At 40.8% G+C, this 27,743-nt stretch overlaps 1 protein-coding gene and 2 pseudogenes across 1 annotated transcript; 1 reads left to right on the top strand and 2 right to left on the bottom strand.

The window, feature by feature from the left end:
- Nucleotides 1-2,957, bottom strand: part of LOC111974483 (nuclear receptor subfamily 4 group A member 2-like) — a 12,561-nt pseudogene extending 9,604 nt beyond the window's left edge.
- Nucleotides 2,958-9,907: 6,950 nt separating this feature from the next.
- Nucleotides 9,908-15,384, bottom strand: LOC111974472 (nuclear receptor subfamily 4 group A member 2). The gene is made up of 8 exons (XM_024002181.2): nt 15,203-15,384; nt 14,509-14,613; nt 13,405-14,276; nt 12,652-12,781; nt 12,323-12,486; nt 11,733-11,935; nt 11,392-11,570; nt 9,908-11,278 (listed from the first exon to the last, which is right to left on the bottom strand). The coding sequence occupies exons 3-8, from the start codon at nt 14,272-14,274 to the stop codon at nt 11,022-11,024; spliced, it is 1,803 nt and encodes a 600-aa protein (XP_023857949.1). The 5' UTR covers nt 14,275-14,276; nt 14,509-14,613; nt 15,203-15,384; the 3' UTR covers nt 9,908-11,021.
- Nucleotides 15,385-22,275: 6,891 nt separating this feature from the next.
- The window catches only part of LOC111972711 (glycerol-3-phosphate dehydrogenase, mitochondrial-like), a 40,188-nt pseudogene continuing 34,720 nt past the window's right edge, over nt 22,276-27,743 (top strand).

Raw genomic sequence — 27,743 nt, forward strand, 5'->3', positions numbered from 1 at the left:
ATCCCTCGGACACACTGCAGCCTGTGTAAGACCACCCCATTGCAAAAAATGAGTTTGCCTTCCACTGGGTTGGACCTGCAATTAATAACAAAGTGTCATTAATTACCTTGAGCAATAAATAGGATTTAAGATGCTCGCTAATTATTGGATAGCTAATAAAAGCCAAAGCACGGAGCTTGAAGGGGGCTGATCTTTATTATAGTCGAGGTTATTTCATAATTAAGAAGAGGCTTACCTGTATGCCAGCCGCAGAACAAAAAGTTCCAGGAAGGCTGATTCGAAAAGGAGATCTTGATCCTGCTTCGGAAGATCAGAAAACCCAGGGATCTTCTCCGCCCAACCGCGGATTATCTCCATGGAACCCGTCAGGAGATCATAGAACTGCTGGATGTGCTGGGTGTCGTCTCCACTCATTTGGTAGTCAGGGTTAGCCTGAAACTGGAATTTAATTTCAACAGGGCTTAATGAGGTCCTTTAAATATATTACCCGTGAAATTGCAAAGCCTATTTCTAGGAGGGGAGTGCTTTTTACTATTACATTAATTGTCTTCTTTTTATTGAGTTCTCCGTTTCAAAGTAATTTACTTAAGTAAAATATGCCACCTTAAAAGACTGACAAAGTTTAGAATGCAGACCTGTCTTGCACAAAACATGTGAAGTCTATAAATTGTTGGCAAATGCACTTCCAAACAACGATCAAATACATCCAGACATGCACTGCTTTGTACAAACGTTGTATTTTTACTCTAATTATATTATAAATCAGCAGCACAGTGTTTATGTTCATACACAATTGTTAAAGGAATTAAATGGTATACTCACTCTTGAGTAGTCCAAGCCAGACATGGACGGGTTGGAATCGACATGAGCCTAACAAGGGCACTTATGAGACTGACAGGTGGCGAGGGTGGTGAGGGGTCTTGGGGACTTTTAGGTTTGGAGGGAAGACGGCCTCTTCGACCTTTTTGATTAGCAGTCCGGACAACTGTGTGAGAGGAAGACAAGAGAAAATATAGACTTGTATTTAACTTGATTGTTTGCGTAAAAGGTTTCAACTTGCTTTACGCGCAAACTTTACGCGCAGGACCGCAGGTGTTTTATGGCCATGCACGCACAAAAACAATCAAAGTGACCACAATATGTTCCTTACCCTCTTGACCATTCCGACAACCATGCACTTCTGGAAACGGCAGTATTGGCAACGGTTTCTTCGGCGTTTATCGACAGGACAATTTTTGTTCGCTAAACACACATATTTAGCATTTTTCTGAACAGTGCGCTGCAAAGAAAAATACAACAGGGTTTTAGCATGGACATCAGCACCTGTCAAATGAATACACAGTTGCACACATTCAGCTGCGCTCGGAGGATAATTGATATTGTAATAGAACATCCATCCTTCCTGTTTTGGGCTGTTATATATACGAGGAACCGGAGAGGTAGACATTAAAACAAAAATCCGTGGGCATTCATATTTTTACGGCCCTCTGAGACGACCTCTAATTAAGATGTAAGATTAGGCTATTTAATCGGGGTTGGAAATAAAGTGACCATTCAATTTTACCATGAGGAATATTGCACATCCTTGTCCAGACAAGACCGTAATTTCACAAAAAGACCTCACAAAACTGACAGTTTTAATGACGTGATGAAAGTGATATCCACAAGTTATTACAGTTGTCATAATTGTTTACTAGGCCTAGTCCCACCACTAATAATAGGGGGATATGAAAAAAACAATACTAAAATGAACAGGACGAATAATGCAATGAATAATTGTAATAATTGAATTAAGCTACGTAATTCACAATCAGCGAACGCCCACCTTAAAAAATCCTTTGCAACCCTCGCAGGTTCTCACTCCATAATGCTGGCAAGCGGCGTTGTCCCACACACTGCGCACAGACCCTCGTTTGATGGTGATCCGCGGGACGGGGCGAATGAACTTGGCTGTCCATCAACTGGTGTCCATGGCCGAGTGAAGGGAGTGAGAAAGGCTAAGCCGGCCTGTTTCCTTAGAGCACTAGGTACCGCGAAGCTCTGGCTGTCTAAGCCTCGGTGTGCTCCTGGGTTGTCGTGGTTCATGGAGACATGCAGTGGGCCATCGAATCGCATCTGGCAACTCGACACAGGGGTACCAGGAGGGGACTGTTTGAAGGAGAATAGTGACAGCCTTGACACCGGGTTTTTGCGCTGTTCTATCATATGAGAGGTCCTCGCACATAGTTCTGGTGAACTGTGAGACCCAGGTCCTCCCACATGTGATTGGGCTGAACCTGGAGTTTGGTGTGGTTGGGGCATGAGGTGAGGTGGTTTGAAGTACATAGAGCCGGAGTGGGCCATCATCTCTTCCGACTGAGCTGGCAAATGGCTCGCTGATGATAGGCTGCATCGGACGTCCTCGATTTGAGGAGACTGCTCCCAGAAAGCATTTGATATAGACAGCTGTAACGTCGTAACTGGTGCTATAGTTGTCCTATGAACGTGCTGAAACTAGGAGAGAAGTAGTAGCTGTGATCTCAGTGTTGGTCAGGTCCATACTAAACTTAACAAACTCAGGTGTTAAGAAGTCGCAGCGTATTCTCCAGCGGTGTGGTAGCTGTAGCTCTGAGAAGCGGGACTGGCTCCTTGCGGTGATGACCCATACTGAGCCTGAACGCAGGGCATGGCTGAAACGAAAGTGGCAACTGTTCATGTTCAAACCCATTTGCAAGCTACAAAGTATAGACATTCCATATCATCTACAAAATAACAATTATTATAAACAATTCTGATCCGGATCTGGTGTTCAGATTACTTATTTAGTCGCATTTTTTAACTGACAATCGGGAATAGTGAACTACATGAGATTTATTCATCATTTTTTTATTATAGACTGTAGAATAAGCTTTCTACCTTTAGTCTTGAGACTGTTTTTCGGTGACACTTGAAATTGATAATGTTGTCTGGAGGAGTATGGGGTCGGTCAAGAAAGTGTTCTTTTCTGGAATCGTACCCTAATGAAATAGATACATTTCACTTATATTCATCTAGAAAACGCAATGCCATCAGATAAGTCCATGCTCCAACAATTCATGAGAAACAAGCTAGGCAAAATAAGCACAAACCCGACATTTCACTATGCTTTTACTTATGTTGCCTCGTAGCCCCCATCAGCCCTTTGTTCTGGGATTGATTTGCACTTTTCGCACCAAAGTACGTTCATCTCTAGGAGACAGAACGCGTCTCATGCCTGAGCGGTATGGCGGCTGCATGGTCCCATGGTGTTTATACTTGTGTACTATTGTTTGTACAGATGAACGTGGTACCTTCAGGCATTTGGAAATTGCTCCCAAGGATGAACCAGACTTGTGGAGGTCTACAATTTTTTTTCTGAGGTCTTGGCTGATTTCTTTAGATTTTCCCATGATGTCAAGCAAAGAGGCACTGAGTTTGAAAGTAGGCCTTGAAATCCATCCACAGGTACACCTCTAATTGACTCAAATTATGTCAATTAGCCTATCAGAAGCTTCTAAAGCCATGACATCATTTTCTAGAATTTTCCAAGCTGTTTAAAGGCAAGTCAACTTAGTGTATGTAAACTTCTGACTCACTGGAATTGTTATACAGTGAATTATAAGTGAAATAATCTGTCTCTAAACAATTGTTGGAAAGATCACTTGTGTCATGCACAAAGTAGATGTCCTACCCGACTTGCCAAAACTATAGTTTGTTAAGAAGATTAAGAAGAAATTTGTGGAGTGGTTGAAAAAACGAGTTTTAATGACTCCAACCTAAGTGTATGTAAACTTCCGACTTCAACTGTGTATACTAAGCCTATTTGTGATGAAAATGTGGATTACACATCGATTTCCTGATTTCAAGCCTAATATCACAGATCTGTTTTGCTCATTCATTAGATTTGGGCCCTTCACAAATCGGCACGTTTACAGTCTTGTCCTCTATCCTTTTCCCCCCCTCAAGCTTTGCCCTAGAGATCTAGTGCATCTTTGATGGTTATACAATCCACTGCCTCTTCAGCCACTGACTTCTACCAGCTGGATTGACGCATTTTCTCGCCACTTAGAAATACACATTCTGCACCTTTCCCTCCTCAATATCTCCTCTTTTACCATCAAGCATTTATGGCTGTGCTTTCTACTTCGGTAACCAGTGAGCAGTGGGTTCATTAAAACCAATTGAATCGGAAACATGTCTGCCTTGGGAAACGTTAACTCTTTCCATAAAGGAAATGTCCTCTTTTATTTAGTCAATAAGGTCAAAGGATGAGGTTCAAATGTTCAGTGCGGCTGCATGTTGCTTCTCAAAACTTGAAAATAAGGTTTTTTTAATGTTTTTTCTTGGTTATGTTTGTGATAGCTGTTATATTTAGTAATTATGACATGTTTATCCAAAAGAACTGTGATATCCATGTTATTCATATAAATAGCCATCTTAAAAACATTTGGGAACCACCTCCAGACAGATAATTCTATCAATCTCATTGCATGAATAACTCCAGTTCAAGTATTTCATTAATTGATTTCTTTTGTGTGCTGACCACACTTGAAATAATAATTTAAAGGGATAAATCACCCAAATTACAAAATGACACATTGGTTTACATACCCTGTAAGCAGTCTACGGACAAGGTATGACAGCAATCCATGCTTTGGTTTAGTTTCTCTAGCACTGTTTCCACATGCTAACGTGTCAACATTTGTGGCACAAATTCCATTAAAGTCATGGGACCGATGTTAACATTTTTCGCGCATCTTGTTAAAATCTGCTATAAGTGACTTTGTTGAGATTCACAATCAATTTTAGATACTTTCTGATGATTTGGACATGCTGCGCGAAAAATGCTAACGTTAGTCCCATGACTTGAATTGGATTTGTGCCACAAATGCTAAAACATTAGCATGTGGAAACAGTGCCAGGGAAACTATACCAAAACATGGATTGCTGTCATACCTTGTCCATAGACTGCTTACAGGGTAAGGAAATATCTAATTTTGTAATTTGGGTGAACCATCCCTTTAACAACATCCATCAAAAATCCATCAGAAATCAATGTGCAATAACAGACTACCCACAGCTGTTAATAGGAAGTAAATATTTATGAGTGATCTGACTGGGCATCAAGTTCAGTCAATCTTCTTTAAAAGGATCTTTGCAAATGATTAACCTCATTTTACTGGTCCTGTCTTGCTTGCTGACGGCCATTAGAGTTGAGGAGGACAGAGGACTTTGATTTTTGGCTCCTCATCATTCACAGCTTGTCGCCTCCCTTCATTCGCCATACATGGCTGCTGAATTGATTGTCTGTTTAGTCCTATGAATGATAAAGCCGCTGTGTGTCAGGGTGATCCAAGGCCTCCAGAGGCTCCATTCCCTTCTGTGCAAGGTATATGTTGTCTTCGCTCTCTTTCTTGGAAAGCAGGGTTGTGACCGTTTTTGTGCCAGATGTTTATCACAAACTTTACTCAATACCATTGAGAAACGTATGAACTCTTCCTCAGTATACGGCAATACATTTTAGCAATAGATGTGCTTATCCACGGTGCCTCAATACTCATTAAAACACATACAATTCCAAATACTACCAAAATAAATGTTCAAGTAAGCTGCCAGTATAGGGCGTGCATTGAAGGGATAACTATTTGCAAGGAGTCAGGGCAACCAAACACAGTTTAACAACATGGTGGGCCTGTGGGCTGAAGCAGAAGAGTCTCGTTCAACTCCATCAAGCAGCTGTAGCAGACACCGGGCCGAGCATCCATTAGCTAGATCCTTGAAATATGTGAGAAATATTTTTGTTATTGTGTTTCAGAGTTTGCTTCAGTATGATTATGTTAGGGGCCTTATGAATCAAGCTTCTCCGAGTAGGAGTAGGATCAGCTCCCCCCAGTCCATGTAATTGTATTAATTGTGATCGAAAAGGCCAAACTGACGCTAAATCTCCTACTCCTGCTCCTACTCTGGGATACATGCGGCCCCTAATCATCACATGCAGGATGTGGGAGAGGGCAGCTTCCCTCACGGCACTGTAAGTAGACTGTAGTCTGTAGGCTAGAGTAGAGAGCTGAAGGGACGTGTGACATGGGAAAAACGTAAGAAGAATATTAAATGCTATGAAGTGCTATGAAGTGCTATGAAGTTCTATGACGTGCTATGAAGTGTTATGGCGTGTTTTGAAGTGTTGTGAAGTGTTATGAAGTGGTACAGAGTGTTATGAAGTATTATGAAGTGCTATGAAGTGAAGACACTGCCTGGCCTTGCTCTCCTTACTCAGCTCACTCACAGTCAAGAGCAGGGCCTTGACCAACATCTTTTCTCAAAGGCACCAATGGTCAAAGATTGAAAATGAGTCTTGACAGGAGTTGTTTAGAATACTTATTTGGTCAAGTGGAGCTCCTATTTTGTCAAAAAAAAAAAAGTGAAATCTATATAATGGTCTTGTCACATAAATAAGAGATCAAAGTACACTCATTGTGGTACTACATAAAACTGCCTTATCCAAATCCACATTTATTCCATATGAATATTTTGCTTTGCAGGAAGGATTCGTGTGACTAAACCCAACCAAAATACCAGAGGTTCATAAGCCAAGCAGAACATCATAACAACAAATGGTATTCTATTGGAATATTTTCCACCATCATCTAATGTTAGTTCTTGGCAGCATAAGCCTAATACTATCCGGGGGAAATAGATTACACTGTATGACGTCATGAAAGATAAGATATCATCTGTTCTAGATTTTATAACACAGGTTAGTCTAATTTCTGTCAAATTGTATAGATTTTCTAAATATATCATTCATGATCAGGTGAGGTTTTTTGACTGTTTACATAGCATTTCACCTGTGTTGCAACACATTCTGGGGGACACTGAATAAATTGGGGGAGGATGAGGGAATACATGGAAGAAGGAAAAAATGCAGCATTTAACCGGCATAGGTCTGCAGGAATAATAGAAGCCCAGAGAACTAGCAGCACTCTCAGAGGATGAGATGTACCCTTTTCTCAGAACAGGTGCATGCACTTAGCAGAGGACATTTGGGCACAGTCTCTTATGGAGACCATGCTATTTCTGTCACTCTCTCTGTGGTGCTTTCTCCTTCTTCTTACTACAGACCTTGCACTTGCATAACCCTGTAAAGGTGCTATAATGCTATAATCCTATAAGGTTATAGTGCTATAATGAAAAATAATAATATTGAGACCACGTGATGATGAGTCATATTCGATTACAAAATCAATGTATAACGGGTTTTTTTTCAGTAAGAATGTACAGTCAAAACCTTGTATTGATGTTAAGTATGCTGGTAATTAAGCTAAATGGGATTTACGTATGCATTCCTGCACAGCCACTGTCAAACGCGTTTTTGCCACAAACAAATATCCTATTTCATTGTGCAGAGAAAGACATCTCCCAACCAAATGGAGTCAACAGAAATGAACTTGAGACATTGCAAGCATCCTTTTCAGCGGATCTGCTAAATGTCACCAAACCGGTTCTGAATGTAATCACAATTAGTCTTGGAATTAGCACTTTGCGGTAAAGATCTAATTATTTAGACAATTTATAGCCTTCTGCTAGGAACTTTAAAGACGAGCTATACTGCTGCCATGTTGATCATGTAATACATCTTGTATCATTTGTGGATAAGATCCAGACATCGCCTTAGAGGCACACATCACTTTCCTTTTAGGAGAGAGTGATGTGACCAGCGATGACAGTATAGTTCAATTGCCTGTTTGGGTTTTTGCCTGTGGTTTCTTAATTGCATCTGTAATGTAGCAGTACAATGGTGAACAATGTCTCAACTACTTTTATGTGACAATGTATAGGCAATGTGTAGGCCTACATATGAAGCTATATATAATCCAGTGCGTTCATATGCAAACAATAAATAATTGCAAATATGAAAAATACGGGTTTAGTGCAACGTGTGGTCCTGTGCTGTGTCTGTGGCTATGAGGCAGAATAAAGAAAAACCTGGCAAGTCTTCGAAATAGGCTGCCGCGGCGGTCAAGAATCAACAGTTGAATTCCCTGCGGGGAATATTATTACATACACTAAGACATATTTACTTGATGAGAAACGCATTTGTCTGATATCAAATATCCATCTGATATCACAAGACATGGCCAATTGAAACCCCCCTAATTACATCGATTAAAAGTGATATTAAACGATTACAATAGGCTATATGACACCTTTGTAGGTCCTTTCTGAGATTTAGAGACGACAGACTAATACATTGGTTGATCAGGGTCCAATATCTATTTACATAGTCAGAACGACATACACGTTCTGAAGTTTCTTTATACCAATGGGGCTGATTTTGCAACAAATCATAGACAACAGGCAAAACTATAGTATTAACATCATCGTCGTAATTTATTTGGCTAGGTCTATATCAGATCCATATCCCCAATCAGCAGAGGGATACGAGCCTTTCCGCACTCCGTACAGTATGTGGCTACGAGCAAGTGTTAGTTGGCGGTAAAGGTGCTCTATAAAATGGTCATGGTACTTGAGCACAAACAGCTTTCATATTGTTCAGAGTAGTGCCCTAATGAATTCACTTGATGCTATCTCTTTTTCAATTGTGGCAGTTTTCTTGTTTGGTACATAGGGTATTGCCTACCGGCATAGGCTACTGCTCTGAAGTGTGTTTGCACACCTCTGGAACTGACAGAACAACTTTTAAAAAAACGTTAACTTCTAAGTAAAAAAAGGACAGACCTATTTCAATGCGGAAGTAATAACTCATTTACGCGCCTCTGACATCGAGTAAGCAATAGTCTACTATAGTTTAAACTGAAATGTTTCAATAATTATATAGGACAGTCATAGTTTATCTTCAAATTAATGATACTGGTTAAATTGAAATCAGGATACTTTATTTAGATATTTTCCTAAATCATATACGTCTAACTCCAAAGTAGATACCCTAATATACCTTTCATAACTTGAATTACTCCTGTTTGTCTGTTGATTTCGTTCCAAAAATCTTTTTCAATTATATTGTCCATTATTTTGTCCAGGATAAATCAGACTTCGGACAACTATGTTTTTTGACAGATGTTCTACTGTTGGTTATCAAATATCAAAAGCTGTCAGAAATGATGCAAAATGTACGGTGTCCATCCAACTGTTTTCAGACGGTTTTACTTCTTTGGTTTGATAGCGGCCTCGTCCTTCTGGCGTGATTGCATAAATAAAGACAGGGACATTTTATTATGTTCTCGGCTGTCACTTATTCTATCAATTTAAACGTAGGCTATGGACCTTATGGATGCAACGTCAGCAAGCCACTTCTCTTGAAATGTCAATATTCCCAATACTTGTTGAACTTGTCTTTTGGTTATGTAGGATTATAGGCTACAAATTACGCAGTTCCCATAAGAGAAATGAATGAACAATGTAATTAAACGTTTTGTCCAATTATTTTGAGTCCAAGACCGTTCCGACTTTTTTTTTTAGCAAACTGCTAATGTTCCCCTCTTTCTTGCAAATAAATATCAAATACATTGAATCATACATATCCTACATCAATGAAACGCTTCCATAAACCATACACCTTTCAAGCATTCATGACAATTACTGAGGGTTATCTATTTTTGATAAACGATTTTTTTTGTTGCATGAATGTAAATTGTACGTTATTTCACTGTAATCAAAAATCCACTGTAGTCACAGCCTAACTAGTAACATCTTATTTCTGCGTAGCCTGAACAAACAAACCAAATATTCCATAAGACATACCGAGAAAGAATTTCGTCAAAATGTACACTATATTTACAGGAAAGCAACAATTCACTTAATTAATTTGGGATTAAATAATTTCATTTAGATGCACCTGTAGAATATTTGTAAAGGAAAATCAATTATGAGAAATTGTTTCGCAAGAAAGAATGATTTAAAAGTTTTATTTGTAAACATTAAATATCTCTTTCTCTCTAAACGTTTGGAATTCGGCACCGAATGCATTGCAATAGCCTACTCAAATACACCATGAAGGCAAAGGATGTACCGCACACTTAATTATATTTTATATAGGACGAATTTTTCATTTTCAAATGTGTAAAATTATAACAATCTAAACGTCTATAAGACATAAAACATAGACAACGTGCTCAGCATGAATTATGAAAGGTTTGAAATAATTTTAAAAAATGCTCCATGCTTAACGTAGCTTTTGGCAATAAAATAATAAATATATAAACGTTTATATTCAACAGCAACAATACTTACAACACATACAAACAAGGAATGTCTGACAGTTTTACAAACACCATGGATCCCTCTTTATCTATACAGATGGAGATACTTTTTCACATATGCGTCATACATAAAAGGTGTGCCAGTACTACGAATCTTTATCAAATCTAGCAGACTACATAGTGTCCAGTATATAATGTATAATATAGACATGTCTCCTCGACAGCCAGTGCCTATAAAAACCTACAACATGCGTTGTCTTTTCGAAATACTTTCGCACCTCTGGGATCCTGACAGAAACACATATAGGCACAAGTCATAAAAGTCAAATGAAATTTTGTCATTAACAAACTTTTTACAAGTGTTATAAATTGACGCTTTGGACGCATCACATAATCTATCATATATGTGTATATATAAATGGAATATATTACATCTCAGTATGCGTTATCAATGGAACAGATGGTTAGTCAACAATAAGGAATAAGAATTGCAAGAAAGGGTTTCACTTGGTCGAGAATTATCCACATTAAGTCAAGAGAAGCCTTGGAGACTTTCCCCGGTGTGGGGTCGATCATTGGCTACTCACAACATTTCTGGCAATTACATTTAAAAAAAATCGAAGATCAGTTGGTTGTCTGAACCCAATTTTCTCACTCTTCTTTATATCAATTTCGTGGATCCTTGATTGTACTATGGAGCTTGCAAATAATCAGAAATAAAATCTTTCAAATCTGTTAGGCTGACTCAAACAGAGTCTGTGGAAGTTCTTTGAGGTCTCGTCAAAAGTCCGTTTTAAAGTCAATTTAAAAAGGTAGAGTGTCGAGGAAAAGTTTGTCAATTATTGCTGGCGGAGGAACCAAGTCTTCGAGTTTTAAGTAGAAGATACGTTGCAGACCTTGTGTACATAGGGTGCGAAGTTCAGGGAGCTTTCCCAAAAGTTTTGACAAGTAGTTCGGACGATTCAAACCTCCGCCATTGAATGTCACTTGGTCTTTAAGGCAGTTCACTATCTTGTTTTGAAGTTCTTCAACCCTCTTGGGTTCCTTAAGCCCATGCCTCTCTGTAATGTGAAAATAATAAAACATAATTACCAAAACGTGAATATAAGAAATGCATTTAAACAGTGTAACATTTGGAAGAGTGATTCAATTGAAGTATATCCTATTTGCGCACCTGTTACCATGGCAAGAGCGGCGATGCAGGAGAATGCTGATATGTCGATGTTCATGCTCTGCAGGTTAGAGGAAAACTCCACAATCGAGTCTATCCATTCCCCAAATCCTCGGACACACTGCAGCCTGTGTAAGACCACCCCATTGCAAAAAATGAGTTTGCCTTCCACTGGGTTGGACCTGCAATTAATAACAAAGTGTCATTAATTACTTTGAGCAATAAATGGGGATTTAAGAGGCTCCTAATTATTGGGTGGCTAATAAAAGCCAAAGCAACGATGCTTGAAGGGGGGTGGATCTTTATTATAGTCGAGGTTATTTCATAATTAAGAAGAGGCTTACCTGTATGCCAGCCGCAGAACAAAAAGTTCCAGGAAGGCTGATTCGAAAAGGAGATCTTGATCCTGCTTCGGAAGATCAGAAAACCCAGGGATCTTCTCCGCCCAACCGCGGATAATCTCCATGGAACCCGTCAGGAGATCATAGAACTGCTGGATGTGCTGGGTGTCGTCTCCACTCATTTGGTAGTCAGGGTTAGCCTGAAACTGGAATTTAATTTCAACAGGGCTTAATGAGGTCCTTTAAAATATATTACCCGTGAAATTGCAAAGCCTATTTCTAGGAGGGGAGTGCTTTTTTACTATTACATTAATGTCTTCTTTTTATTGAGTTCTCCGTTTCAAAGTAATTTACTTAAGTAAAATATGCCACCTTAAAAGACTGACAAAGTTTAGAATGCAGACCTGTCTTGCACAAAACATGTGAAGTCTATAAATTGTGTGGCAAATGCACTTCCAAACACGATCAAATACATCCAGACATGCACTGCTTTGTACAAACGTTGTATTTTTACTCTAATTATATTATAAATCAGCAGCACAGTGTTTATGTTCATACACAATTTGTTAAAGGGAATTAAATGGTATACTCACTCTTGAGTAGTCCAAGCCAGACATGGACGGGTTGGAATCGACATGAGCCCTAACAAGGGCACTTATGAGACTGACAGGTGGCGAGGGTGGTGAGGGGTCTTGGGGACTTTTAGGTTTGGAGGGAAGACGGCCTCTTCGACCTTTTAGATTAGCAGTCCGGACAACTGTGATGAGAGGAAGACAAGAGAAAATATAGACTTGTATTTAACTTGATTGTTGTGCGTAAAAGGTTCAACTTGCTTTACGCGCAAACTTTACGCGCAGGACCGCAGGTGTTTTATGGCCATGCACGGACAAAAACAATCAAAGTGACCACAATATGTTCTTACCCTCTTTGACCATTCCGACAACCATGCACTTCTGGAAACGGCAGTATTGGCAACGGTTTCTTCGGCGTTTATCGACAGGACAATTTTTGTTCGCTAAACACACGTATTTAGCATTTTTCTGAACAGTGCGCTGCAAAGGTGAAGACAACAGGCTTTTAGCATGGACATTGGCGCCTGTACAATGAATACAAAGCTAGCACTCATTGAGCTGCGCTACATAGGATGATTGATATTGTAACAGCACTTCCATCCTTCCAGTTTCGGGCTGTTATATATGCGAGGAACCGAAGAGGTAGACATTCAGTAAATACAAATCCGTGGGCATTCATATTTTTACGGCCCTCTGAGACCACCTCTATTTAAAGAGGTAAGATTAGGCCATTGAACAGAGGTTCGAAATAAAGTGACCATTTCATTTTTACCATGGGGAATATTGTGACACTTCCTAGTCCAGAGATGACTGTCATATCACAAAAACAGCTCACAACACTGAGAGTTTTTAATGACTTGACGAAAATGATATCCAAATTGTATTACAATTGTCATAATGGTTTACTAGGCATAATGGTTTACTAGGCATACTCCCAATACCAATAATAAGGGGAATATTAAAATAACAACACGACAATTGTCTGACAAAAAAACAACATGCCTACCACTACGACAACTGTCTAACAGAAAATAACAGGCCTAATAATACAATTAATAATTGTAATAATTGAGTTGCATAATTCACAATCGACAAAAGCTCACCTTAAAAAATCCTTTGCAACCCTCGCAGGTTCTCACTCCATAATGCTGGCAAGCAGCGTTGTCCCCACACACTGCGCACAGACCCTCGTTTGATGGTGATCCGCGGGACGGGGGCGAATGAACTTGGCTGTCCATCAACTGGTGTCCATGGCCGAGCTGYAGGGAGTGYGGYAAGGCTAAGCCYGCCTGTTTCCTTAGAGCACTYGGTACCGCGAAYCTCTGGCTGTCTAAGCCTCGGTGTGCTCCTGGGTTGTCGTGGTTCATGGAGACGTGCAGTGGACCATCGAATCGCATCTGGCAACTCGACACAGGGGTACCAGGAGGGGACTGTTTGAAGGAGAATAGTGACAGRCTTGACACCGGGTTTTTGCGCTGTTCTATCATATGAGAGGTCGCTGCCACATAGTTCTGGTGGAAACTGTGGAGGGACCCAGGGTCCTCCCACATGTGATTGGGCTGAACCTGGAAGTTTGGTGTGGTTGGGGCYTGAGGTGAGGWGGGTTTGAAGTAKATWGASCCGGAGTGGGCCATCATCTCTTCCGACTGAGSTGGCAAATGGCTCTGCTGATGATAGCTGTGCATCTGGACGTCCTCGACTTTGATGGAGGACTGCTCTCCAGAATGAGGCATTTGATATAGACAGGGCGGTTTAACGTCGTAACTGGTGCTATAGTTGTCAATGAARGTGCTGAAACTAGGGAGAGAAGTAGTAGCTGTGATCTCAGTGTTGGTCAGGTCCATACTAAACTTAACAAACTCAGGTGTTAAGAAGTCGCAGCTGTATTCTCCAGCGGTGTGGTAGCTGTAGCTCTGCGAAGCGGGGCTGGCTCCTTGCGGTGATGACCCATACTGAGCCTGAATGCAGGGCATGGCTGAAAACGAAAGTGACAACATGTTGATGTTAAAAATCCATTTACAAGCTACAAACTATAGACATAATATAATGTACAAAATAACAATAATTCTAAATAATTTTGATCCGGATCTGATCTGATGTTCAGATAACTTATTTAAATCGCGTTGTTTTAAACGGAACAATTTAGGAATACTTTGGATCTATTCATAATCATTCTTTATTATATACTGTAGAATAAGCTCTCCTACCTTTCGTCTTGGGACTGTTTTTCGGTGACACTTGAAATGGACAATGTTGTCTGGAGGTGTATGGTGTCAGGATTCAAGAAAGCGTCTCTTTTCTGGAATCGCCCCCTAAAGAAATAATAACGTTTACTTATATTCACTTAGAAAACGCAGTGTCATCAGAGAAGTCAATGTATACTCCAAGAATCCGTGAGAAACACGTTAAGCAATTAAGCACAATATCCCGACATGTTCACTATGCTTTTACTTATGCGAGCCTCATAGCCTAGGCTATTGCCTAATTGACAAAGGTTAAATAATAAACCGCATGGATGAGCTTTAAAATCACACAGTGCTTCGCAGTTGCCCGTTATATGTTATACACAAGCATGACATTTTGAATTAAGAATTTTGAAGTTTGTCGCTGAACATCCACCCTCCACGGTATTCACATCAATGACTTTCGCAACTTCTCCTTTCCAAAGTAACGTTGAACAATCAATGTCAAATGTAACAATTCTAAATCCTTCAGTACCATTCCCAATGTGTAAAGTAACAATGCTCAACATGACACAATTCCTGAGAAATAAACTGTTACAGAAAAACTGTTTTCGATGCCTCCCAATCATTTCTACAAAGCAATATGTCACAACAAAAAATTCAGACACAACCCGCTTATTAAAATAAACATAACGCTTTTTAAAATAAACCAACCTACCTTCTTTCACACCAGAAACGTGGTTGTCAATCCATGCATAAAGCATGTAGATAGTCTTCTTCAATTCTGTAAAAAGCTCCAATGTGTGAGCGAGAGTATAGCCAACAATACCAAGCAATCTATACGACTTCCTCAGAGCACTGCGCGCAATACAACCATCGACTACCCCGTCTGCCAATGTGCCTTTGTTTATGTGAGCTCTGTGCACCACAGCCCACGTGTTTCACATCTCAACGTCATCTGCGTCGCCAGTGACCTGCACCAATCTCTTTTGGAACATGGTCCAGTCAACACGCCGAGTCCGTTGCATAGCATGTGTATATGTACACCTGAGACGGCTCTCCTTAGTGATTGCATACCATAAAATGTATAGGAAAACATTATTGACATATGGAAAACGGGTTAATGAACAGAAATGTAAATATCTATATATACTCAAGCAAAGCTTTACTGTGTCATTCTGTTTAGACTGAGTTCATCACCTGTTTGTGCTGCACATCATTCTCATCGTTAGCTTCAACCAGCCAGGTGTCTCATCTTAGGTGTTTCGTAGCCGCAGCCAGGTATTCAAAAGAGCCTAGGAACGACGCACAGCAGGTCACAGAGGTTTACACGAATTGTACAGGTAAAAGCTCTGTTGCAATATGTCAGTACGCGTATAAGCCGTTTTTGAACACGAATAGCGTATGCCTTATTTTTTTGCCAAGTGAAATATTTGCTCAACATTCGATAATGTGATAGTGGCGGTGATTTATTTATCCATGCATGTCATAATCAGCCTAGTGGTGACCTCCAGAGCGGTTCACCACTTTGTTTGGTTAGACAGGCTAATAGCGGGTGGGTCAATATTATTCCTGGCTATCTTTAAACTCAACTATTTGATTTCAATTGGACTCCAACAAATCCATAATTGCGTGAGTGTGTGGTCTACCTTTTTCACAAGCCGTCAGTCATGTTCTCTGCTGCTCACGAGCAGACTATAGAACCGTGGCCAGGGCTCATTATTGAGTGTGGAGAGCCAGTTGTCACGGGCGAGCCAATTTCACCGAGAAAGGGAAACGCGATAGGGAGATCACACGACGGCTTTGACAAACGACGGCTTTGACACAGTCAACAGACCTCCAGTCATAGTCTTGTCCCTATTGTTATTGTGCTGTAACAGTATTCCTGGTCTTTAGTTTAGACCTACTTGCATGTTTATCCACTACACAGTCTTTGAAAAAAAGGTTCAGGATATAACCAAGGGTTCTATTTCTTGTTTCATATATGGCCCCCCTAAGGGTTCTATATAGAACCCCTTTGTGGGGTTCAGGGGGTCAGGGTTTTTTTTGATCAGGGGTTCTTCTTCACTGAACCAACATTGGTTCCAAATAGAACCCTTAGGTTCCATATAAGGTTCTATAGAAGAATCTTAAGGGGTGTCATATATGAAGCAAACACGGAACCCTTTTTGGTTCTATCCAGAACCCTTTTTTTCTAAGAGTGTAGGCCTATTCCACACCTGCTTATTTTAGTAGCATGGATCTGCCACTGAGGCTAAGGGCGCTAGGGCATGAATATTCTGGCACAAACTTATGCAGCTTTGAGAGGGAAATTAGTAGGCCTAGGCCAACAATTCAATTGTCTTGTACTCACTAACACACAGCCTGTGTCTTCATCTAAGTCCATATTTCCATGGGATTGTGAACAGACAGTCCACGATCAGTGAGCTCTGATATAGTCATGACATAGTTATAACTAATGGACAGTGGGGGGAGAACCCAAACAACACTTCATGGTTGCACTCACCTCTAGAGGACACTATTGTTCATCGCCCATAGATCATTAGATCCCTATTTACCTCTGACTTGAGTGAACTAAGGCTACACCAGTACGCTTTAGGAGCATATAAAATCACCTATACTGACATGGAAAATCGAATGTTTTGTAAATGCAGACTTCACTGTATTCCTGCTCAGTGGAATTTCATAAGTTGTTAGCCTAGACCTAGATCCTGTATGAGTCTAGGTTAGTCAAGTAAATTGTTTTTAAACAGTGTTGAATTTGCAGGGAGTGCTTGGAAAAACTAGATGGTATCTACATCTCATTCAATCTACCCTCTGAAAAAGTAGATAGCCATAGTATGTGTTCAAAACAGAATAACAAAATACCTTCTATCTTTGTTGTAGGCCTAAAGTGCATCAGTTACAGCGAATGACAGGAGTTCTTGCATAGTGAGTCAATTGCAAAGTTTCTCAACTTATCATAGGTTTGGCATCCTATGACAGTGGGACCTTACGAATGGGAACATTTCAGGTTTTGCATATACCTACAGATACTCCCATATTATTATGCAGTGTTGTTTTTTTAAATCAAGGAAACATTTTCCTCTTTTACCCAATGCAACGTAGTTTATTAGCCAACACCGTTATGTCACAACAACAAGCACCTTGTATTTTTCTAACAAGGATGAGTAATGAAGTCCAACAACTTTATCCTGAAAGTCTCAGTTGTTACGGTACATTATTACCCTACTGCTATTCCTTAATCTACTGTTATCCATTTACCAATTAAAGTTTCAAATGAAAATACAATTAGCAATTTAATTGCCCATTTTACTGTAGAATAACCAAGTACCTCATTTATATGCACAATTAATTGACAATCATTTGGACGTGGGGAGCTAATCATATATAATCAAATCAGAGCAAATATATTTTCTAAAAATGATAGCTATTAAATCTGTGGTGGATGGAGTTTAGACTGACATTGCTAATCATTGTCAAATGTGTGTGTGCGTGCGTCTTGCTCTGTCTTTTATTGACCCAGGAGTATATTAGAACTCATTAGATGACAATTGTACAGTGTGTGTGTGTCTGTGTCTGTGTGTGTGTTTGTGTGTGTGTGTGTGTGCGAGCGTGCGTGCGTGCACGCGTGCGTGTGTTCTGCCCGTAGACAGACTGTAAAAACAAAAAGTTGCTGTCCATGGTGCTGAAAAAAAGTGTGCGTTGTCATACACAGTAAAAAAAAAAAAAGAAGAGAGATCTGTCCAAGGTGCTGAAACAAGTGCTGTCCATGAACCATCATCACTGCTTATCTGAACACTAGCCCTGACAAGGTCAGCATCTGTTAAACTGGCCTCTGTCACAAATAGACCACCACACATGGACATGGTCTTACTGTACAGTAGTCTACTTGCACACATAGAGGGTCAGTCTGAGGCAAGTGGTGTGCAGTTACTCTCCAAGATAAAATAGGATCAATCATGATTGGACAACACTCTCTTATCTCTGTTTTGATTGTTTACTGGGATGCTCATTATATGAATCTACTTCCTGGTTCGACTGCCAAGAGGTTGTTGCTAGCAACCAGTCGTCTACCGGGCTCTCAAGTTGTTGTTTTCACGCTTTGCAATCATTGATCCTGGGGTCTGTGCAGGTTGATAGCTGCCAGAGACATCGGAAGAACTGTAAGTTCATTCATTTTTAGCACAAATCCCCCATGGCATACACATACCAGCATACATAATCACTTGTCAGAATGCACCCATAGATTCTGAACCATTTTCTTTGACATGCGTTAGGAACCTGTGGTTTTCTCTCCGTAACTCTAGCTAACCAGCTCAGCTAACTAACATTAGGCTACGAGGTGACAACTTTTGACTAAGTTGGTCAAGGTGTCATTGCAATTACTGCTAACTTTAGCTAGGGACACTGTACAGCTAGGGACACTGTATTGTTTGCTAGAATAGAAATACTGCAAGCTACAGAAGCTGCACTGCCCTGTCATAACAACCATGTCTGTGTCAGTGCTAAATATTAGCTAGATTAACCAGTTGTTTATTGTGGCTAGCTAGACCACCAAAGCTAGCTAAATGGATAATGATAATACATAATTGCTTTGCCATAGTAAATGTCCTAGCTAGTATGGAAATGCCTGCATTTCCCAGTGTCCACCCAGAATTATGCACAGGTCAGGGTGAAGGGAGATGTAGGCTAGCCGTAATTATATTGAAATAGTCTTTAGGGTACACAAGTTGCAACTTGCTCATGCAACTCGCGAGTAGGTGGGTTCCACCAATTCTGTGTTTTTTGAGAAGTGGTCAAAAAAACATTTGATTTCACCACATTTTATCATTCTGTCATAAAGAGCTCATATTCAACTTCATAAAAAATACTTTTTCCCATCTCAAGAGGTTAAATTAAAAATGTATACTAATCAACTAATGACATGAAATAAATAATTATCTTTAAAAATGACTTTGTAAAAGCAAGAAAATAACTAGGGCTTTATAATGATGGTACACAAAATTTGGAGAAATGTTGGCATTTAGTGGGTTAAAATCTTCCAGAAAGTCACAGAGGATGCACTGAGGGACAAGTCAAAATGCTGAATTTTTACACTTTAGCAAGTGTTTATTCATAATGAAAATCAGATTGATTGCATTCTCCATGTGATCTTAATTAAAGGGCACTTCATTGAACATAACAGGCGTTTAGAAAATTCAATATTGGCGCACAAATTCGACTTAAAATATCAAGGGGTGCAAAAAAAGGCACTCTTTTCATGGAACGACCCAGGTAACCTATTGATGTCTTAACCGTCACTGGCAGTATTATCCAGTATCCGCCTTTCTTACTACAGTGCAACGTTTCAGGTCACGCAGTTTTAAATAAGATAAAGGATTTGGTTGCATACTGATAAATAGATTTAGGCTAGTTTAGTAGCTCAGGGTAAAACATTTTCCACAGTAGCCTATTTGATATATTTGTTGATAGAAATGACAAACTTCATGACACGGACTGTAAGGAATCTTAACTTTCCCGAGCAGGCTCACCCTAAAGGCATTCCATTGCCCTACGTCTTCTTTCCATTTCTACATTGCCACTTTACAAGCTTAAATGTCTACTTAATATGCTTTAATGCGTGCTCTTTAGAGCCAAGGAGCACTTCATCACTTTAATACACTTTTAAATAACATACTGTTAACTAGCAATGCCTTATGGAACAGCTTGTCTTGCAGCTGGAAGGCGCCGCCATGGTATGATGGAGGTACCTGTTCGCCATTCACAATGAGACAGTAAAATGGGGACAGAGGCCTTTGCATAGCACTGCCTCTATATCAGTCACTGATGAATATTCATGAATCACAGTGTCATGACATGCTCTGTAATTGGCAGCAACATTAGTAATGACACTGCTGGTATCGAGGCCCTGCATATTCATGTCGTGCGGCAATATTTCCTAGTTGGGCTGTTTTTTCCCCAAAATGTATTCTGAAGCTGCAGGTGGCCTTGATGCCACAATCAATTGCCTGTTGGATTGAAAATCAGGGAAACCAATAGTTTCTTTGTAAATCTTTTTGTTGATGATTAATCTAGCTAGCCTAATCATTGTGGAAGACAACAGGATCTAAATAGGCAAATTTAGGTCTACATCTCACTGTTGGGCTTTGTATGAATTTAGGTCTAGCCTGTTTTAGGACAGTATATTTACTTGTATTTCAAATTGACAGGGTTTGATTAGATGCGATTTCATCTTACTCTCAAATCACGTCTCTGTTATTTAACTAGGCTAATTCTAATTGATCTATATTAGAACCAGAAATAGATGAAATCACGAGGCAACATTGTATCTGACTCTGAGCCACTGACACTATTTACTGTTATTCCATCTTTGCTTCATAATTTGCTATGTTTCCATTTCGGTCCTTCTGAAGTCTCCTAGAATGGATGAGGGAATTGGCTCAAGCTTTGCATAAGCTGCATGGCTTTCTACTTGAGCAGCTGGATGGCAGGATTTTCTTGCCTCGTGCCTGCTGCACACTCCAACTTGTGGTGCTGATGAGGAGACTGTCCTGGCAACAGTTGAATAGGCCAGGCTCTGGTTGAAATCGATGGTATCAGGAAAATGTTCCACACCAAACCACCACTGTTGGTCAGGGTAGAATAGCGACCACAACACTAGCGCCCTTGAGAGCAATTTCCTAAATCTTCAGTAAACTGAACAAGCAATGAAAAAGGGTAGGCTAATTCTAACTGCTTTCAGAGACAGATCATGATGATGATAGGCTAGGCCGATAATGACGTGTGTTTGTCTTTTTTCTTCCCGGTGAAAGTTGTATTTTGTCTTGCAGGAAGCACAGCGTTCCGAAAGGCAGTCAAAGGAACTGCTGTCATAGCAAGTGGAGGATTGGTAGCCTTTTATGGCCTTACACAGCTGACTGGACACAGAGGAAAACAGTTGAGCCTCTAGTGTCCACATTGTTGAAATGCTACAGTGAAACTTGAAAACTGCATGTCAGCCAAGTCAAATATGTGCAGAAACCAACTAGGCTTAGAGACCTTGGTTACTTTTTGGTGATCTTGGTAATATTTGGCCTTGTAGACCTCAATTTAAATGGCTTGATGTATTAGGCCTATACAGTTTATGTTTAGAAATGATGAGATATCAGAAGATGGTTTGACAATGTTAATCCCATCCCTACAAAGACTTTGCTTATTCTTTATTTGTTATAATGCCATTTTGCTCATTGTCATCATCCCAAAGCATTAATGGGTAAGCAACTTCTAAGCAGTTTATATACAATGTCACTCATTATACATGCTGCTAAGAAATTAGGCTAGTTCTTCACATCTCCTTGCTGATGACCTTTGAGTGACCTTTGAGTGACCTCTTCTGCAGTGTTTTGTCTGTTTGTTCTGTTGTAGATAATCTGGCCATACTTAATGTTACTGTACCATACTATCAATACTTTTAGTGTATTTAGGCTTCTGTATTAGCTTTTCTTTATAGGTTTCTCTGCAATATATTTTTTTGTACTGTACAAAGTTATCTTAATGCATGTGGCATGCAGGTTTTGTCATTAATCTCAAAAGACAATATTTGGAAATGGGGTGGGGTATAGGGTTTATTATAAATTAGCATGTTATTATTATTTTTTTTATTCCTTCGTGGTGGCTGCCATTTTTTTCCCACAGATAATACATGGTTTATTTTTTACAAAATCCATCATAAAGAATGTGAAGACATATGCATACTAATGAAGCACATTTATTCACGTGCAATGTCCCCTGGAGTCATATGACAATGAAATGGATGACTGGTTTGTTTGTGCTGATGGTCTAGGCCCGACTCTCGTTGAACTGGTGAACGTGGCCTTCCAAGACGAGCTCCCATCCAGGCAATCCCAGCTAACGGCCTTGCTCAACACCCAGGAGTTTGATCTGCTCATTGTGGGGGGAGGAGCCACATGCTCAGATTGTGCCTTAGACGCTGTGACATGGAATAAGCTGCCTTTTGCAGTCTACCAGTTGTTCCTAATGCTTTATCTGTCCATTCCCTGCTTTTCTTTTGCATGTGGATCATTTATTTGCAGCACACAGGATAGGCTAACTGCTGGCTTGAAGCAAGGCCGGAATTTACACTGAGTGTACAAAACATTAGGAACATCTGCTCTTTCCATGACATACACTACATTACCAAAAGTATGTGGTCACCTGCTCGTCGAACATCTCTTTCCAGAAACATGGGCATTAATATGGAGTTGGTCTCCCCTTTGCTGCTATAACAGCCTCCACTCTTCTGGGAAAGCTTTCCACTAGATGTTGGAACATTGCTGCGGGGACTTGCTTCCATTCAGCCGCAAGAGCATTAATGAGGTTGAGCACTGATGTTTGGCTATTGGGCCTGGCTCGTAGTCGGGGAGTCCAATTCATCCCAAAGGTGTTTGATGGGGTTGAGGTAAGGGCTTGGTGCAGGCCAGTCAAGTTCTTCCACACCGATCTCAACAAACCATTTCTGTATGGACCTCGCTTTGTGCACGGGGCCATTGTCATGCTGAAACAGGAAAGGGCCTTCCCCAAACTGTTGCCACAAAGTTGGAAGCACATAATCGTCTAGAATGTCATTGTATGCTGTAGCGTTAAGATTTCTCTTCACTGGAACTAAGGAGCCTAGACCATACAGCCCCAGACCATTATTCCTCCTCAGTTGGCACTATGCATTGAGGCAGGTAGCATTAGCCTGGCATCCACCAAACCCAGATTAATCCGTTGGACTGCCAGATGGTGAAGCATGATTCATCACTCCAGAGAACGCTGCAGAATCCAATGGCGGTGAGCTTTACACCACTCCAGCCGACGCTTGGCATTGCGCATGGTGATCTTAGGCTTGTGTGCGGCTGTTCGGCCATGGAAACCCATTTCATGAAGCTCCAACGAACAGTTCATGTACTGACGTTGCTTCCAGAGGCAGTTTGGAGTGTTACAACCGAGGACACAAGATTTTAACGCGCTTCAGCACTCGGCGGTCCCGTTCTGTAAGCCGTTGTTGCTCCTAGACGTTTCCACTTCACAATAACAGCACGTACAGTTGACCGGGGCAGCTCTAGCAGGGCAGAAATTTGACCAACTGACTTGTTGGAAAGTTGGCATCCTATGACGGTGCCACGTTGAAAGTCACTGAGCTCTTCAGTCAGGCCATTCTATTGCCAATATTTGTCTATGGAGATTGCATGGCTGTGTGCTCGATTTTATACACCTGTCAGCAACGGGTTTGGCTGAAAGATCCGAATCCACTCATTTGAATGGGTGTCCACATACTTTTGTATATATAGTGTAGATTGAGCAGGGGAATCCAGGTAAAAGCTATGATACCTTATTGATGTCATCTGTTAAGGCCTGTTCAATCAGTGAAGATGAAGGGGAGGAGACAGGTTAAAGAATGATTTTTAAGCTTTGAGACAATTGAGACATGGATTTTGTATGTGTGTCATTCAGACGGTGAATGGGCAAGACAAAATATTTAATTGCCTTTGAGTGGGGTATGGTAGTAGGTGCCAGGTGCACCGGTTTGAGTGTCAATAACTGCAATGCTGCTGGATTTTTCACGCTCAACATTTTCCTGTGTGTATCAAGAATGGTCCACCACCCAAAAGGACATCCAGCCCACGTCAGGCCAGTGGTCGAAAACGGGTCATTGATGAAAGGACAAAGGAGGCTGACACAAATTGTGCAGAGCAACAGACGTGCTACAGTTAGTCCACTGACGGTCCAGTACAACATTGGTGCCTAAAGACCCATAAAAGAATGCACAACTCGTCGTACCTTGACACTAATGGGGTATGGCAGCCGACAACCTTGCAGAGTTCCACTTCTTTCAGCAAAAAACAAGAAACTGTGGTTGCAGTGGGCTAAGGAACTAAAACACTGGACAGTGGAGAATTGGGAAAACATTGCCTGGTCTGATGAATCCCGGTTCCTGTTGTTTTACGCTGATGGGAGGACTAGGGTATGGAGGAAACCACATGAGAACACGCATCCATCATGCCATGTGTCAACATTGCAGGCTGGTGGTGGTGTGATTGTGTGGGGTGTGTTTTAATGGCACACATTAGGCCGCTTGTTAAAAGTGAGGCAACATTTGAATATCTGAACGTCATTGACGATCAGGAGCATCCCTTCATCGCAGCAGTGTATCCATCCACAAATAGATTTTTTTCAGCCGGATAATGCCCCCTGCCACAAGGCTAGGATTGTCCAGGAATGGTTCCACGAACATGACAGTGAATTTAGCTAGCTACAGTGGCCTGCCCCGTCACTAGATCTCAATCCAATTGAGCAGCTGTGGGATGAGATGGAACGAGCTATTTGGAGTAGAGATCCACTACCAGCCAACTTAACACAACTGTGGGAAGCATTGGAGTCAACATGGGACAGCAACCCTGTGGAACGCTTTTGACACCTTGTAGAGTCCATGCCCGACGAATTGAGGCTGTTCTGAGGGCAAAAGGGTGTGGTGCAACCTCAGTATTAGGAAGGCTACTATTCTATAGGCTATACTATACTATGTACAGTGCATTCGGAAATTATTCAGACCCCTTGACTTGTTCCACATTTTGTTACGTTACAGCCTTATTCTAAAATGAATTAAATAAACACATTTCCTCATCAATCTAAACACAATACCCCGTAATGACAAAGTGAAAACAGGTTTTTAGAAATGTTTGCAAATATATAAAAAACAAGAAATAGAAATACCTTATTTACATAAGTATTCAGACCCTTTGCCATGAGACTCGAAATTGAGCTCAGGTGCATCCTGTTTCCATTGATCATCCTTGAGATGTTTCTACAACTTGATTGGAGTACACCTGTGGTAAATTCAATTGATTGGACATGATTTGGAAAGGCACACACCTGTCTATATAAGGTCCCACTGTTAACAGTGCATGTCAGAGCAAAAACCAAGCCATGAGTTCAAAGGGATTGTCCGTAGATCTCCGAGACAGGATTGTGTCGAGGCACAGATCTGGGAATAGAGCTCCAGAGTTCCTCTGTGGAGATGGGAGAACCTTCCAGAAGGACAACCATCTCTGCGAGACGGAAGCCACTCCTCAGTAATGCACATGACAGCCCGCTTGGAGTTTGCCAAAAGGCACCTAAAGGACTCTCAGACCACGAGAAACTAGATTCTCTGGTCTGATGAAACCTAGATTGAACTCTTTGGCCTCAATGCCAAGTGTCACATCTGGCATCATCCCTACGGTGAAGCTAGATGGTGGCTGCATCGTGCTGTGGGGATATTTTTTGGCAGCAGGGACTGGGAAACTAGTCAGGACCGAGGTAAAGAGGAACAGAGCAAAGTACAGAGAGATCCTTGATGAAAACCTGCTCCAGAGTTCTCAGGACCTCAGACTGGGGTGAAGTATCCCTTTCCAACAGAACAACGACCCTACGCACACAGCCAAGACAATGCAAGAGTGGCTTCGGGACAACTCTCTGACTGTCCTTGAGTGGTCAAGCCAGAGCCCAGACTTGAACCTGATCGAACATCTCTGGAAATAGCTGTGAAGCGATGCTCCCTATCCAACCTGACAGAGCTTGAGAGGATCTGCAGAGAAGAATGGGAGAAACAGATGTGCCAAGCTTGTAACGTCATATGCAAGAAGACTCGAGACTGTAATCGCTGCCAAACGTGCTTCAACAAACTGCTGAGTAAAGGGTCAGAATACTTATGTAAACACAATATAATTTTTTTTTTATATACATTTGCAAAAAAATATATGTATATAAACTTGTTTTTGCTTTGTCGTTATGTGGTATTGTGTGATGAGGGGGGAAAACGATTTAATACATTTTAGAATAAGGCTGTAATGTAACAAAATGTCAAAAAAGTCAAGAGGTCTGAATACTTTCCAAATGCACTGTATACATAATCTTTTAGGGTATCATCAACAGCCAATATTCTGGGCTCGTGATTTGATAGTGAAATAGTCTGATTTCTCTACTAGTACATAAACTATGAACACTTAATTGTGGATATCACACACTATTAAGGGAAAACTATTTTGATTAGCCTCAAATTGTCTCCCTCTTAATTCTGATGAATCCGATTTATTCAGCTAGCACAACAGCTGCAGTTTGTAACCGCATTTTGCAGGGATTTTGAGTGGCGGCACACTTTTGTTCCAGTCCCCCCTCACAGCATCGGGTGGGGGGATATTCTCCATCCTGATGTTGCATAACCTCCTAGTCATTGTGCTGAAGCTGCCTCCAAGCCGTCTCCCCGGGGCTCAGACTGTAAGGCGCTTCAGAGGCCAGCTCCAGAGGATGGAACTGCAGAATAGCTAATAGGACTTGGAGGACTTTTCCCTGGAAAAGACCAGGGGGCAAAGTCCAATCACCAAAAAATGTAAAGATGTCTCTTTTGTTCCCCCTGATGAGGGTTCCTCTTGCAGTTACCATTAGATCCTAAATCAATTATCTATGCTGCTGGTTAGAGGTTTCTTTAAGCTGTTTTTCTCCTTTATCCATTTTGACTGTCTAATGGTGAAATAGGGGGGGGGGGGGTTTGGAAACCCCCGCCTCATCCCCCTTTCCTAATCCACTTTTACTTTCCCTTTCTTCTTTTCAAAATTGGGATTTACAGTGTTTATCCGTCAGGGACAGAACACAAGCCTCTAATGGTGGGAGTGACGAGCAGTTTCAATGTTAAATCATTTTATGGAAGCCAGACAATTTCTCCTGCGATATAGACCTACTTACATTTTAGATAACAATATATTGACAAAAACATGACAAAGTAAAGTGCATATATCCTTTTTTTAATCTTTTTCTTCTTTACTTGTTGGGTCCTTGAATTATTATCAAAACATTTTCACTCGTTTTTGTGGTTCACACAGTGAAGAATTATGAAAATGCTTGCCGTTTTTACCCAATGGAATACGTATGCCTGCACAAAATGTCTCCAATCATGCATTATTACAGCAGAAGGACATTCATATGAAAATAATATGTGATGTATTCTAAACATTTGGGACAATAAGTAGCCACATATCAGCTTGCTGTTGATCTGTTGCCTTGGTTCCCTTCCCTCTGTCAGATTTTAAAACTGCCCTGGTGGAGCGAGATGATTTCTCATCTGGGACCAGCAGCCGGAGCACCAAGCTCATTCACGGAGGAGTCCGATATCTACAGAAAGCCATCATGAAATTAGATTACGAACAGGTAAATGCTTCATTTTTTCTCTGCAGCTGACACTTATCCGGTGAATTCCTGGT

The sequence above is a fragment of the Salvelinus sp. IW2-2015 genome, linkage group LG2 (genome assembly GCF_002910315.2).
Source record: "Salvelinus sp. IW2-2015 linkage group LG2, ASM291031v2, whole genome shotgun sequence".
NCBI lineage: Eukaryota > Metazoa > Chordata > Actinopteri > Salmoniformes > Salmonidae > Salvelinus > Salvelinus sp. IW2-2015.